Source organism: Cannabis sativa, chromosome 7 (assembly GCF_029168945.1).
Source record: "Cannabis sativa cultivar Pink pepper isolate KNU-18-1 chromosome 7, ASM2916894v1, whole genome shotgun sequence".
Lineage (NCBI taxonomy): Eukaryota > Viridiplantae > Streptophyta > Magnoliopsida > Rosales > Cannabaceae > Cannabis > Cannabis sativa.
In genome coordinates, this window is record NC_083607.1 from 14420963 (window position 1) to 14436913 (window position 15951).

At 33.5% G+C, this 15951-nt stretch overlaps 3 protein-coding genes across 3 annotated transcripts; all 3 read left to right on the forward strand.

The window, feature by feature from the left end:
- Positions 1 to 2119: 2119 nt before the first annotated feature.
- LOC133039645 (uncharacterized) lies at positions 2120 to 6529 on the forward strand. The gene is made up of 5 exons (XM_061118551.1): positions 2120 to 2339; positions 2431 to 2496; positions 2589 to 2845; positions 4854 to 4910; positions 5272 to 6529. Exon 5 carries the CDS (start codon positions 5279 to 5281, stop codon positions 6527 to 6529), a length of 1251 nt encoding a protein of 416 aa, XP_060974534.1. The 5' UTR covers positions 2120 to 2339; positions 2431 to 2496; positions 2589 to 2845; positions 4854 to 4910; positions 5272 to 5278.
- Positions 6530 to 6686: 157 nt separating this feature from the next.
- LOC133039646 (uncharacterized) lies at positions 6687 to 8822 on the forward strand. Its single transcript, XM_061118552.1, has 6 exons — positions 6687 to 7032; positions 7321 to 7433; positions 7612 to 7757; positions 7837 to 7942; positions 8028 to 8679; positions 8761 to 8822. Exons 1-5 carry the CDS (start codon positions 6687 to 6689, stop codon positions 8646 to 8648), a joined length of 1332 nt encoding a protein of 443 aa, XP_060974535.1. The 3' UTR covers positions 8649 to 8679; positions 8761 to 8822.
- Positions 8823 to 8847: 25 nt separating this feature from the next.
- LOC133029334 (uncharacterized) lies at positions 8848 to 9769 on the forward strand. Its single transcript, XM_061101858.1, has 4 exons — positions 8848 to 8933; positions 9018 to 9122; positions 9197 to 9368; positions 9466 to 9769. The coding sequence occupies exons 1-4, from the start codon at positions 8884 to 8886 to the stop codon at positions 9553 to 9555; spliced, it is 417 nt and encodes a 138-aa protein (XP_060957841.1). The 5' UTR covers positions 8848 to 8883; the 3' UTR covers positions 9556 to 9769.
- The last annotated feature ends 6182 nt before the right edge of the window (positions 9770 to 15951 follow it).

Genomic DNA, 15951 nt, shown 5'->3' on the forward strand with positions numbered 1-15951 from the left:
AAATTTCAGAATGCTGTAATGGTTGTATACTTAATGTAAATCATTACTAGATTCATGGATGACCTAATCGAAATCTTAACAAAAGCTAGAACTACTAACCCTGGTTTACATGTTTGTTAGCCATTCTAAGTGATTAGGGGTGGAGCATCCCATAGTCATTAGATAAGAAAGTGTTTGTTTAAAGAAATACTACTTTTCTAAGAAAATGACTAAGTCTGAAAATAACGTAGCAAATAAAGGAGATATTTTTTTTTCTTGATTCCAAAAGTGTTCTATCATCTTATTTTACAAGATGATCCCACTGCCTCTGTTGTCTTAACACAACTGAAGAGGTCTATACCATTTAGTTTTCTTTGACATAGTTCACGGTACCTTGTTGTAGTGGGAGAGTTTCTAGGAACTCACCTTCTTATAACTTGGAAGACACTAGTGATTAAAATCCATTGTGAGTTTAAACAAGTAATGGATTGTCAAGATAAGAAACTAAGAAGAAAGCCAAGAGAACTATGGTTTGATCCATTCACATGGAGTAACCTAAAGTTTTCTATTACAAGGACATGATAGGAAATTTTCGTTCATAAGTCTATTCAATGGACTTAACAAAACTTCCTGTTCCTAGTATTATAGGTTTGAGTTTATCTAAACCTATGGCTTGTGGTATACTTGGAAATTACTTACTCTAATGCAAGCATGAGATGTTGATGCATTTTCTTTCCAATGGCAATCTATAGAAGCTTCACAACTTCTAGACATAGATTTTATTTATCTAAGGAAAAGTTTCAACTATTCCAGAGAAGATAAAGCCATGAAAGAATTCTTAAATCAACAGTGAGAGGTCTCAGATATGCTTTAGTATGCCTTAGACCAGACACTTGCTGTTGAGTGGGAGTAATGAGTAGGTATCAGATTAATCCAGGAGAGGAACATTGGAAGACAATCAAGTAAATCTTAAGATTAAGAAGAGGAACTATATGTTAGTCAATAAGGGTGGTTTTGAAACTCTTAGACTACACCACATCAGATTTCGAGACTTGCCTGTGTGCTAGAAAGTCTGCTGATGAGATGGTGATTACTTTGGGGGTGGAGTAGTGATTTTGGAGAAGTGTAACAACTTATATGAAATCACTTGGTCTACCAGAGAGAGACTGAATGTTAAAAGTTGCAGGAAAGATACTTATTCAGTCTAAGGAAAGTTCTATACATTTGTGGCACTGTTCCAACTTGCCTTAACTACTAGGGTTACTTCCTGAATAACCAAAGAGTAGTTGCCCAAAAGTATAGAATCCAGTATTCTAAGAAAGTAAACATATAGAGAGGAATTTCACATTATCAAGGATTTTGTGATTAAGGAAGAGTAATGGTGGAGAATAGGTTGTGTTTAATTCAACCTATCAGATCCTATTACGAGGAGTTTACTACTATTACACTTGATTTGTATATCAAGGTGTTAATGATTATTTGAAATGCACTTTTTGTTTTATATTAGTGCAAGTGGGAGTTTGTTGGGTTTTATGCCCTAAATAAAACTCATTTCAATATAATCAGATTTACTTATTAATAAAGATCAGAAATAACATTTTATGTTGCATGGTTCACATGATTTATTTCATGATTATAGGTATATAATGTATGAATTCTTTTTAAGTCCAGAACATATGAGTTGGTTAAAGATTATAGTGTTGTCAGCACAGTGGAATATAATCTTAATTATATGTTCAAAAGTTTATTCCCTGATTTGTCAGAACACTGGATTTAGACTGACATGGTATAATCAGCGATAGGTATTCTTACACCTTGGAAAAGTCACTACTACAAAAGTCACTATTCACGTCGGTCAACGCGACTGTTCATCGCGTTGACCGACGTGAATAGTACCATATTGAATATATTCGTCATTTTTAAAATGTCACAAAAAATACATAAATTGCGTCGGTTCTTACTCCGTCACTAATTACCCAACCGACGGTAAAAGTCAAAAATTTTAAAAATTCGTTCATTATTAGCGTCGTTTTAAAAGCCTCACTTATGCTTTATGTGGCCTTTTAAAACCGACGGTAAAGATATTGTGAGTGTGACAAAACGACGCTAATTCTCCTATTATTCACTTACCCCCAAACACTTATTTCATTTCGATCGAGCTCTCTTTTTCCCTCTCTTTTTCTCTGAACAGCGCTCTCTTTCCCTCTCTTTCTCTCTTACTTCCTCCTCAACCTAACCCTTACATCTCTCTCACCTAGCCAAAGAATCCCTAACCTCCTTCTACTGTGTTTGTGTTTACCCCAAACCTTCGTTGGTTGGTTGAAGAAACAGAGAACGTTTCTGCAGCTACACTACATAAGGTTAGAACCCTTCTACTGTATTTGTGTTTGGATACAATTTCTTCTTACTCAATCAATGTCACACCCAAACCCTAATTTCTCTCTCTGTCAGCGCTCCATTTGACTTCACCCACCGAACAACCCACTTTTCCACCCCTTCATCACTAATCCCTATCAGGTAATGTATATATATATATGTATATTTACCAATAATCATTATCGGAATGATAAATCAAGTATGTAAATAAAGCTTAATTATAACGATAACAGGAGCAGAAGTTGGGATAAGGCAACCCAACGATATTGTCCCAAAGTCAAGTAATAACGAAATTAATGGATCGGGATTTGAGCCACAAAACCATCAATATACTTACGCTGAAGTAATGAGAATTACCAACAACTTTGAGAAAGTTATTGGAAAAGGAGGATTTGGAACTGTTTATCATGGCTTCTTAAACAACACTCAAGTGGCAGTCAAGATGCTCTCGGAGTCATCAGCTCAGGGCTACAAGGAGCTTCAAGCCGAGGTATATAATTTCTAATTAAGATAATTAATTTCTCATTCATATACTTTGTTTTGTTTAGAGTGTTTATTATTATCTGATATTTCATGGTTTAATATTACTGACAGGTAAAAATTTTAATGAGAGTTCACCTCTTTATATGTTTTGATTAGAAATTTTGGTAATGTATTGTTCAACTTAGATTCTTGTTAGTCAAAATGAAATCCTCTACAGGAAACATTGAGCCGATTTCCCATATGAAATCCACCATAGAAATTTGTGTTGACTCATTTTGTAGATGATGCATAAGTTTCTGTCGTAACTTTTACTCTCTCGTTCTTTAATTTCAAGTCTCTGCTGCCAACTTAAAGTTAAGGAGAAAGAGTTGTCAAAAGAAATGTAAAGGAAAAGAAAACCCTGAAAATATTGTGATAAAGATTAGTACTTTAGGCCTATTTGAAGTCCAAGGGCATCATGAACAAGAAACAGAGTCATGAACCCTCTCTTCAAAAATGCCATGTACATTTTCTTAATCCAGGATTACCCTGCACACAATTAGAGTGAAGAACTGAGAAAATGATTGAGAAAAATAAGAAATATTGGGTCTTACTAGACAAAACAAAAATGTCACATAGTTAAAGGTACCTTTCAATTTTCAAATAATGTAGGCAGCATGGTTTGAATAGTCAAGATAGAAAGGCCAATTAAATCGGCTACAGTATGCAACCAAAAAGATTAATTATGATATATTAGGATGATAATATGAATGTATATATAAGAAGTTTAGTTATGGTATATTAGGATGATAATATGAATGTATATATAAAAAGTTTAGTTATGGTATGTTAGGATGATAATATGAATGTTATGGGAGGGTGTATGTGTGGAGTCTTGGGATGAAGTTCCAAGTTGTGTAATGTAATGTATATATAAATGCTTCAATCAGAAAAAAAAAAAATAGAATGCAAGAGTCTTGGCTTCACAGTGCAAAAGAGAAGATAGACAAATTTTAGTTTAACCTGATAATTCTCTGGTGTTTTATGTAGATATGTCTCTAGATCTTAGAAGTTATTATGAGACTTTGGATACAAGCTTGGACTCTCTTTATATGTAGGTGGCAAGGGACAGAAGTCTTTGTAGTTTAGAACTTAATGAGCCATGTATACATGTAGTATTTGTTATCTTATGTGTGAATGTTTAACGAAGATAGCTTGGCACAACGTATCTGTGCATGCTTTGCCGTTCTGCTTTACTCTATTAGTGGTGTGTCTATTTGGTTTGTTCTATGGTATGTTGCACAGACTTTTTCTCATTTGTTATAATTGCTTACTATAAGGAGGCTCAAATTTTAGGGATAACTTTCATATCATCATATCCTTTTTCATGATAAGATAATAAAATTATGTATATTATCCTTTCTATCATTTTCCCATGTTCCCATCTACTCTTTTTTTTTTCTTTCTTAGAGATAACTTTCATATCATCATATCCTTTTTCATGATAAGATAATAAAATTATGTATATTCACGCAATAGATCTCTACTATTTTTCCCCCACTTAATGACCCTGCATGTTATCTCTTTCAAAGTATATATTAATATATTTAATTTGGGTGTGTAGTGAAATTAATAATACTATAAAAAGTTAAATAATTGAAAACAAATTCATGGGTTTTGATTATCACACACAAATGCCAACTATTTTGTCTCAGTAAATTTTGCAAATATATATATAAGTGAGTATGTGTTAAATATTTAAATAATGTATACATATATGTACGTTAAAATGGATGGTTGGTTGGTTGGATTAGATTTTGGCAGTGTACCCAATTTAAAGGGGCAGGTGGATCTAGTACTATATATCTTACGTTATTTTTTAGTAATAAATTTCTGAGATAATGTAATTTTTATCTGAGTAACATTCTTGTCTAGTATGATATATATATTGTATGTATCTACCTTTTGTTTTTGCATTTTTGGCTATTCGACCAAATATACAATTTTTCACATCACTACTTTTATTCACAATGCAGCTTTTCAATTGTGGTAGTATCTTTTGAAGAAATTGTTTGAACGCTAGCTTGGAATTGGTAAGCTACTCAAACTTTATTTCTTTATATTTTATAAATCCTAGAAGAGTTTGAATATCCTAGATATTCATCCATAGTGAAGTAAGTTCTGGAATTGCATGACTGCGGTCGGATGGGTGGTAATATTTGTACTGTTAATTATAGTTTTGTTTGTTTGTATTATTGTGGATGTTTTAATAGATTAGTTACATGTTTAAAATTTTCGGGAACGTCCGAATTATAGATGTTATGCTGTCGAAATTTCGGTAGAAATTTCAGTAGGATTAATATTTTATTAAATTAATTAGGTTAAGTTGATATAGAATTATTTTATTGTATTAATTAGGTTAATTAAATTGTTGTTTTGTTGTTTTGTTAGAAGTTTCGAAATGGATAGAGATTGGATGAGTGCGAATAGGTTAACGGTAAAATATAGGGAAGGTGTTGACTTCTTTTTGGAGTTTTCTGCAAAGAATGCGGATAATCCTGATTTGGTTCATTGCCCATGTCTCAAATGTGGTAACATGGAGCGTATGAAAATTGCCCAAATAAGAGAACATTTGTTTAAGAACGGTATAGACAGGAGTTATAAGGTTTGGTATCACCACGGAGAAAAAATTAGAAGATCGGGCGAGGGACCCTCTAGAAAGGATAAGATTGTTAATAATGTGGAGTATGAAGATGATCACATCGCAGAGATGATTAACGAAGCAGAGTTTGAATCTCAAGTTCGTCCTGAAACATTTCAAACTATGTTAGAAGATGCTGAAAAGCCGATTTACCCTAATTGTACTAGGTTTACTAAATTATCGACGCTTATTAGGCTATACAATTTGAAAGCAAAACACGGGTGGAGTGATAAGAGTTTGACAGAGTTACTAGCTTTCTTAGGAGAATTATTACCCGAAGGTAATGAGGTGCCTTTGTCTTTCTATGAGGCAAAAAAGACATTGTGTTCGTTAGGCTTGCAATATGAAAAGATACATGCATGTCCTAACGATTGCATCCTATATCGAAAGAGATTTGTGGATGAGGTATCATGTCCAACGTGCGGTGAGTCCAGGTGGCAAAAGAAAAAGAATTCTAATGAGGTAAAGAAGGGTGTTCCTGCAAAAGTATTGTGGTACTTACCACCCATACCTCGTTTGGTTCGGTTTTTTCGAAATGCCGACCATGCTAAAAATTTGACTTGGCATGCCAGTGATAGAGTGAAAGATGGTATGATGAGACATCCAGCTGACTCTCCCGCTTGGAAAACAATTGATGCTAGATGGCCTGATTTTGCCAATGAGCCTAGGAATATCCGTCTTGGTCTCTCTGCAGACGGTATCAATCCACATACTTCCCTTAGCAGTAAGTATAGTTGTTGGCCAATCTTGCTTGTGATATATAATTTGCCGCCGTGGCTTGTTATGAAGAGAAAGTTCACTATGTTGACATTGATGATATCAGGCCCTTCACAACTCGGCAATGATATTGATGTATACTTAGCTCCTCTTATTGATGATTTAAGTAAATTGTGGTATGACGGTGTTAATGCATATGATGCCTATAGGAATGAAGCATTCAATCTTAGGGCCATGTTATTGTGGACAATCAATGATTTTCCTGCTTTCGGGAATCTTTCGGCTACGGTGTGAAAGGTTATAATGCATGTCCTATCTGTGAAGAGAAAACATGCTCTCGCTATTTAACACATTCGAGAAAAATTTGTTATATGGGACACGAAAGTTTTTGCCACCCGAACATGTATTTCGGACACGGAAAAAGGCATTTGACGGTAAGCAAGAATTTGAAATGCCTCCCCCACCTTTAAGCGGAAGACAATTGGTAGAAAAATTGAATAAAATTCAATTCAATCTTGGAAAGCGAAAGTCAAAATCGAAGAAAAGAAAAGGAGGTAAGGGTGTCACAAATGAACCTCAGGGACCGTGGAAGAAAAAATCAATATTTTTTGAGCTTGAGTATTGGGAGCATTTGGTTTTACGTCACAATTTAGATGTGATGCATATTGAGAAAAATGTCTCAGATAGCTTAATTAATACCTTGTTTAATATTCCTGGTCGGAGTAAAGATGGAATTAAATCCCGTCTAGATTTGAAAGAGATGGGGATTAGAGGGAATTTACATCCAGAAATTATTGGTAAACGAACTTTTTACCACCGCCGTGTTATGCCCTGACTAAGGAAGAAAAACGATCTTTCTGTACGTCATTGTCTCACGTTAAAGTACCCGAAGGGTATTCTTCAAATATCTCCAATTTGGTAGATATGGACAAATTAATTTTGTCCGGACTGAAGTCTCACGATCATCATATACTGATGCAACATATTCTGTAGGTGAGTATCCAGTTCTGTTTTACCTAAGAAAGTTCGCTATGCCATCACCAGGTTATGTTTATTCTTTAAATCTCTTTGTTGCAAAGTGGTAGATGTGTCAAAGTTGGAAAATCTCCGATTAGAAATTGTTGAAGTGTTGTGTTATTTAGAACAATTTTTTCCTCCATCCTTTTTTGACATAATGATCCACTTAACTGTTCATCTGGTGAGAGAGGTAAAAATGTGTGGGCCAGTGTATTTGAGATGGATGTACCCAATGGAACGGTACATGAAAATCCTAAAGGGTTATGTAAGAAACAGAAGCAGGCCAGAGGGTTCAATTGTTGAATCCTACATCGTTGAAGAGGCTGTAGAATTTTGTTCAGACTTCTTGTCAAATGTAGCAACTGTTGGGTCGTGTCTTCCTAGATTTGATAATGAAATTAGTAAAGGGGGTCGGGGTGTTTCGTTTGCGACGTAAGTCGAGTGATCGAGAGGAAGCACACCGACTCGTTTTGCAAAATGTTGATGAGGTTCAACCGTACATTGAGTAAGTTTAATTTAATTTTTAATATTCAATTCAAATTAAAAGTGTACTAATAAGAATAATGTTTAACTACATCTTGAAGGAAACATTTTGATTGGATCAAGACTACTTATCCTAGTAAGTCGAGGAACCACAAATGGGTGCAAGATGAACATTATCGAAATTTTAGTACATGGTTGAAAGAAAAGGTATTATGCAATACCGAGTGATTTGAAATTGGTATGTTTTTCATAATCATTTCATGTAACTACTAATTAATTTGATTTATGCTAGGTGATTGTGGAAATGAGTGACTCCCCGAACAATGTATCTCAGTTGCTACTTTCGATATCGCATTTTCCTTCATTTACTGTACTAAAGTATCAATCATACTACATAAATAGTACTCAATTTAACACGAAAGATCGTGATGCTTCTAGAAAAACACAAAATAGTGGTGTCATGATTGTTGCTAGTGCTATCCAAGTAGCTAGTTCAAAAGACAAAAACCCTATTGAATGTGATATGACCTTTTATGGTGTAATCAAAGAAATTTGGGAATTAGATTACATTAGCTTTCGAATCCCTGTTTTTCTTTGTGATTGGGTGAGGAGTGATAATGGAGTTAAAGAAGATGAGTTTGGATTCAAGCTAGTGGACTTGAATCGAGTAGGACACAAGTCTGATCGATTTATAATGGCATCCCAGGCAAAACAAGTATTTTATATGAGTGACCCAATAGATGGTCGCTGGTCAGTTGTTCTAACAACACAACCAAAAGATTATGATTACCAAGAGTCTGGTGGAGATTTATATCTCAATGATACTATATTAAACCGGAAGTGTTCGGAGGAGAAGGCCAAGAGTGTTGGATCAGCGCTGACGAGGTGGAAGATGTGTGCGAGCTCCATATGATTGGAAATACTGTTATGTCTCTTTGGTGCAGGTATAATAGTTAATAACTAAGTTAATATCTAAGTTAAAAATTATATATACAACTGTTTATTAATAATCTGTTTTAATTTAGTTATTTGCAAGAACACACACTTAATCTTGGTGGGTTGAGGAATACATATGCATTTAATAATCACCTTCGGTATCAGCGAAGGCTGGTAAACTCAAACAACGTTCAGAGAATCTATGTCAGCGAATGATGGGTATGCAACCTGAACAATGGTTGATATGTCCGTGGAATTCAGGGTAAGTATGTTTTTATATTAATAAATGTAACAAACTAATGGATCGATTAGTGAGTTGACTGATTTAACATGTTTTGTTCTGTAGTGATCACTGGTTGACAATTATGATTCATGCCAATACTCAAAGTGTTGCATATCTTGACTCGACGAATGACTTTATCCGAACTGATATTATGAAATGTATCCAAAAGTAAGTTATAATTTTTTAAATTTAGATTATGTTACAAATCAATTCATTAATTAATTAATTTCTTTTTTGTTTAGTGCTGTGGACATGTACAGGATCGAAAAAAATATACGAAACAAGGGTCCAGTAAAAATCAACCAATACACGTGTCGACAGCAGCCGGATGGAATACAATGTGGTTATTATGTTATGAAGATTATTCAGAGTTTCATGACGGTTGTTAATCCTGCAAGTTTTTTGAAAAATCATGTAAACATGAATAACTACTCTTCTCTATTTAGTTTGTATTTTAATTATATATACTTTTAATATGTTGATTAATGTTTTTTGATCTTTTATTTTACAGTTCAAGTTAGACGCTCCCTATAGTAACGAGGAGATCAATGCCGTACGGGATGAGTTGGCCGAATTTGTGAAGCCATTGATTATAGATTAAGTACTTAAGGTTACTACACTTTTGATATAATACATGAGTAACAAGTTTTATGATTATTGTTATCTTTTGCATATATTATTAGTTTATATTTAGTTTACGATATACATGGAATTTAAGTTTTAGAATCGATTTTATTAACAATTTTGGTATTGTGTGATTAGTTAATAGAATCGATTACTAATTTAATATAAGTTTCAAAAATGTTATTTTAATTTTTTTTTGTATTATGTATTTACTATTATATAGAGTTATTCTAAAATTTGATAATGCAGGTGGGGAAAATTGCATGAAAAGTTTGCAATTTTCCCTTACTTATATTTGTGCTTCATTTTATAAGTGACGCAATAGGTAAAAAAAAAAAGTTTTTTCGAAATAGATATGACATTTTTAAACCGACGGAATAAGTTTTTTGTGACAATTTTAAAATGCCATGACACATTTAGCGTCACTTTTTAACCGACGCTTAAAATAAAATAGAAAAGTAATTTTTTAGCGTCGGTTTTAAAATGACGAAAATTGTATTTTGCGTCTTTTTAAAAACGACGCAAATAAAACACTATTTACGTCTACGGAATACACGTCGGTTCTGTAGACCGACGCAAAATCTTTATATGTCACTTATAAAACGACGAAAATACCCCTTTTTGTAGTAGTGAGTGTTATGTCCTTTCCAGGACATTGGCAAAGTTTACTAGTATCGGATGTATGGAGTATACATCGGAAGAGACCGATATTGAACTTTGATTAGATATGTTAAAATTTACCGTAATATCTATTCAATTCAATATCACTAAGTTGATCCTAGATCACATGATCGAAATCCTGATATGGTTAGGCTCAATTTCAAGAGTGTTACTCGTGTTCTTTGATTTGTTAGTTAAGCCTAGTTTTGTATCAGGGTGATACGTACATTTTGGGAACACGGTAGTGCAATTGAGTGGGAGCGCTAACATAAATATGGAATCTATAGCTTCTATTTGGCAAATAGAAGTAAAGGATGATTTCCTTCGAGCTTAACCAAACGAAGATAAATGGTGGAATCTCATTTCACTTAGGTGAAATATCATTTATACAGGGTTAAGTGTTTTAAGGATAAAATACATTGTAGGGTGTTACGGTAATTTAATCCCTGTACAGTGTAAATCATCTATATAGAGGATCATTGATCACATTAGGGTTATAACAATGGATAACTAATGACGTGTCTATATCGTGGAACATATAGAGCGTTTCTATATGACTGAGAGTGCAATTCCAAGTTCTAAGTGTGGATTCAATGAGGAATTAATAAGTTAGGGAATTTACTTGGTAAATTCGGTTCGACTTATTGGAAGCTCGGTTATATAGACTCATGGTCCCCATACTAGTTGAGACCATACTGCTTGTAAGACTCAGTTAATTGATTTTAATTAATCAATTATAATTCGAAAAGTTAGACTATGTCTACTTTATGAATTCTCATAGTTTAAGGATGAAATCGTAAAGAAAAGGGTTTCTAGGTTTAATTATTAATTAAGAGACTTTGTATGTCTAATTAATAATTATTTTAAATGACAATATTATTTAATAATCTATTTTAGTTATTAAATAATTAGTTTTGGCATTTAAATGATTGGAATTAGAAAAATGGTATTTTTGGAGAAATTGAAATAAAATTGAGGAAACTGCAAAATCCAAGTGAGGCCCATATCACCCTATGGCCGGCACCTCTTTGTGTGTTTCCCAATTATTATTTTGAATATTAATTGCCATGTAATTGCTAATCAAAGCCTAGCAATAATAGGAAAGTGGTGGATCACACTAAATAAGGCAGATAATCAATTACACAGTAAAAGAGGAAACTGTTTATTTGGAAAGTTGTGCTCTCCCTTCTCCCTATATAAAGCAACCTTCGTGTCTCTTCTCTTGGAAGCCATAAGCCACGAAATTCAAGAGAGAAAAAGAGAGAAAAATTCGAAATCCTTGTGAGATGAGTAGTGCCCACACACATCAAGTGGTATCTCAATCATAGTATGTAAGACTATGGAATTTCTGCATCAAAGAAGGAGAAAAGAAGATCCAGGTTCAGATCTTGGTGATGCTCTGCTACAGAAAGGAATCAAGGGCTAGAGATCTGAACGGAAGGAGTCATATTATTCCGCTGCACCCACTGTAAGGTTTTCTAACTTTATATGTGTTTATTTTTATTGTTTTAGAATTCATATTAGGTTGTTAATCCAACATACTTGTTAGTAAATCTAGATCCTGGTAAAATAATTTCCAACACTCCTAGCCATCTCACTATCTACCACCTGTTTGTCAAGTTCTTAACAGTAGCTGGTAGTGATCGTCTCCTTTGAAACCAAAGAATAGCATGCAAATGTTACAATATACATAATTGACATTTGCCAAGAAGACCTCCTCTATTGTGCTAGTTTCCAGGGGAAGTAGAAGACCTCCTCCACTGTCGAGACAACCAAGAGGACAAAGAAGGCATCCTCCATTGTGAATATAGAAAAAGTAACGATGAAGACCTCTAAGTTTAAGACCAAGACAAAATGGAGACTACACCTACAATCATTCTAAGGTGCACTCTAGATGAGGAAGACATCACCCCCATCTTGGGTATATCAATTTGGGAGTTGGTCACATCCTCAATTTACTAAAGAACAACCAATGACTACTACAACACTTTGTTGAAAGTTGCTAAGAAGACATCCTCTACTGTAAACTCGAGGATATGTTGAAAGCTTTCTCTGCTATAAATTCAAGGAGATGAAGAAGGTCTCGTCTACTATAAATCCATGGAGATATTGAAGGCCTCCTTCACTGTAAATTTGAAGAGATGAAGAAGGCCTCCTACGCTGTAAATCTAAGGAGTTAACGAAGGCCTCCTCCACAGTGAAGCTGAGGAGAAGATTAAGACCACCTTTGCTAAAACACAGCTCAAGGAATGCTAAAGAACTTCAAGGCTACAACCTAAGAGAAGATAAAGTCTACATCTATATCTACATAAACACGCAGTGCAACAAGAGAGACAATGCTGAGACAACAACCGAATATTGTAGTAATTGTTGACATTCCAATGTTGATAGATTTAAAAAGTATCTCTAGTCAAGGGAAATCATTCAAGGAGTCTTTTATATTTTAAGTTTGAAAGGAAAAGATAATCATCTTTTCTCTTCTCATTTTATACTTAGAATTTTGAATTCCACTATTCAAAAGGGAATGGGGATTTGAAATCATACTCGCACTAGGAATGCTTGAAGAATAGAAATTATTGTCCAAGATTGCCAACAGTGATGCCCACTTGGTAGTTTCAAGAGAAACGAGCTTAGTTCACGTCATTAAGTCAACCTCACACAAGTGTAAAGTTGAGTATCATTGATTACATGGATGTCAATGTTTAAAATGTTTACACCAAAAGTATCATTGATTACATGGATGTCAATGTTTAAAATGTCACAAGAAAGAAAACATCCCGAAGTTGAGTAGTCCTGAATCATAGCAAGTCAACCTGTGATGGGTCCCTAGCCTTATGCCTAGGTTGACTTTGGAAACTCCGGAATGGGTGTTTGGATCCCACCAAGTTGTTTTCAACAAACTACCTTTTAGTATTCTATACCTTGAAGACATGAAGCATCCAAATTCAGGTCTTGAGAGCTAAAAATACACGAATTAACACCTCAAAAATTAACTTGGACACCTAGAGTTTCACCCAACACCTAAGTTGACAATCCCAACTAGGATTTTAATTTTTGAGACCGTCTTAGTGCAAATGGGTCAAACTTTGCCTTGTGACATAAACTAGACATACCACGAACATGTTTGAGGAATCTAAATTGGATTTGGATTGTTGTTTTTATGATACTAAATTAGGTACACAATAGAAAGATTTCGTATTATCTGATTATCATTGTACCATAGCCCAAAGGATGTCCAAATGTGTGTACATTAAATCAATACATGAAAATAATATGTTTGGGGTATACCACTTGAAGTCTTTCAGGGTATCCTCAAAACATCTCGTTCCTTAATCCAAATGATGAGGAAAGTTCAATTGAACTCACACAAATATCTTCTAAATCGTTCCACCACACACAAGAAATAGTGTGGGCTATTAGGATAAAGTATATAACCTTTTTTTCTTGTTGAGTTCTCAACACATGAGCAAGAACAATTGAGAGAAAAACTATTTTTTTCTCTCTATAAATTTCAAAAATTTAAGTGTTCAAAAGTGTTGTCTTGATTTTTTAAATTAGACTTCTATTTATCGTAATTAAAGCTATTTAATTAAATCATATTTAATTATTTAAATAAATAAATATTTAATCGATATTTATGAGCAAATCTCTCAACTACTGGAGAGAATATCTCAACAACCTTAAAATATTTATAACCACATTTCAAATTAGATATTTACCTAATTGAATTAATTAAATAATTAATTAACCCAAAAAGACAAACTCCATAGGGATAGCATAATGCTACAGGCGTCTACCATGTCTATTTAGGACAAAGTTGATGTCTTTTGTCTTGATAAATCTTGTCTTGATAAATTTTGTTTTAACAATTTTTGTCTTTTCCATATTTAATTAATTTAAAAAATTATTTTTTTATTACAAAATAAATAATTATTATTTTTCTAATTCAAAATAGATTTTTTCGAACATCTTTATTCCTACCCTTGATAGTGTTTAAATGTGGCAATTCGGGGACGATAGACATAAATTCTAAGCTCTAATAAACTAGATTATTTATTGAGTCTCATCAACCAAATAATTCATCATTTATTAATTCCATGATTACTCCACAATAAATATGGAATTGAACTCTTAGTAATTATAAAATTATATTTACTGAGTTTAACTGTAGTGTCTATTTATATAATCAACTACAGTGATTAGCCCTCCATGTGCTGGTTCATAATTAGTTTTGGTAAAAATATTGTTTTACCTTTATAATTACTTTTTTATCCTTTAGTACCATTAATTCACTGGTGGAAGTATAATTCAAAATCCCATCTGAATTTGCGCACAATATTCCAGTTCCAGAATTAGCACTTAAAGGGAACCAACATTCTGTTGGGTTTTATGCCCTAAATAAAACTCATTTCAAAATAATCAGATTTACTTATTAATATAGATCAGAAACAACATTTAATGTTGCATGGTTCACATGATTTATTTCATGATTATATGTACATAATGTATAAATTCATCTGAAACCCTTTTCACATACTTGATCCTGTTTATTGTGCCGTCAACACATTGGAAAGTAAACATGACTATGTGAATAAAGTTTCCTAGATTTATCAGACACAGGGTTTTACTGATATGATAATCTACAACAGAGTTTACTTGCATTTGGAGAAGTGTTATGTTCTTTCCAGAGCATTGGTTAAAGTAAAGCTCAGGTTGGATGCATGGAGTATGCATCGGAAGGGACCGATATTGAACTTTGACTTAGATTCATTAAACTTACCGTAATATCTATTCAAGTCAATATCGCCTAGTTGATCCTAGATCAAATGTTCTTAATCCTGTTATGATTAGGCTCAATCTCGAGAGGCTATTCGTGTTCTTTGATTTGTTAGTTAAGCCTACTTTTAGGTCAGGGTGATACGTACATTTTGGGAACACGGTAGTGCAATTGAGTGGGAGCGCTAGCATAAACATGGAATCTATAGCTTCTATCTGGCGAATAGTAAGCAAAGGATGATCTCCTTCGAGCTTGACCAAACGAACATAAATGGTGGAGTACTCATTTCACATATGCTGAAATATCATTTATACGGGGTCAAGTGTTTTAAGGAATAAATACATTGTAGGGTGTAACGGTAATTTAATCCCTTTACAGTGTAGATCATTCATATAGAGGATCATTGATCACATTAGGATTATAACAATGGATAACTAATGATGTGTCTATATGGTGGAACATATAGAGCATTCTATATACTGAGAGTGCAATTCTAAGTTCTATGCGTGGATTCAACGAAGAATTAATAAGTTAGTGAATTTTAGTGCTAAATTCTTGATCTACTTATTGGAAGCTCGGTTATATAGACCCATGGTCCCCCCACTAGTTGAGATAATATTGCTTGTAAGACTCATGTAATTGGTTTTGATTAATCAATTATAATTCTCAAATCAGACTATGTCTATTTGTGAATTTTTCACTAAGTAAGGGCGAAATTGTAAAGAAAGAGTTTATAGGGGCATATTTGTTAATTATGATACTTTGTATGGTTCAATTAATGAATACGATAAATGACAATATTATTTAATAATTATTTATAGTTATTAAATAGTTAGAATTGGCATTTAAATGGTTGAATTAGAAAATTGGCGTTTTTGAGAAAATCAGATGCAGAAAAGGTAAAACTGCAAAATTGCAAAAAGTGAGGCCCAAATC

What these genes read in the sequence shown, in the direction of transcription:
- LOC133029334 (XM_061101858.1), top strand. Translation starts at nt 8,884, where the DNA reads ATGATGGGTATGCAACCTGAACAATGGTTGATATGTCCGTGGAATTCA. An exon ending in ATTATGAAATGTATCCAAAA is followed by an intron (nt 9,123 to 9,196) that starts GTAAGTTATAAT and finishes TTTTTTGTTTAG; the next exon opens with TGCTGTGGACATGTACAGGA. An exon ending in CAAGTTTTTTGAAAAATCAT is followed by an intron (nt 9,369 to 9,465) that starts GTAAACATGAAT and finishes TTTATTTTACAG; the next exon opens with TTCAAGTTAGACGCTCCCTA.
- LOC133039646 (XM_061118552.1), top strand. Translation starts at nt 6,687, where the DNA reads ATGCCTCCCCCACCTTTAAGCGGAAGACAATTGGTAGAAAAATTGAAT. An exon ending in TCCACTTAACTGTTCATCTG is followed by an intron (nt 7,434 to 7,611) that starts GTGAGAGAGGTA and finishes TGTCAAATGTAG; the next exon opens with CAACTGTTGGGTCGTGTCTT. An exon ending in GTACATGGTTGAAAGAAAAG is followed by an intron (nt 7,943 to 8,027) that starts GTATTATGCAAT and finishes GATTTATGCTAG; the next exon opens with GTGATTGTGGAAATGAGTGA.
- LOC133039645 (XM_061118551.1), top strand. Translation starts at nt 5,279, where the DNA reads ATGGATAGAGATTGGATGAGTGCGAATAGGTTAACGGTAAAATATAGG.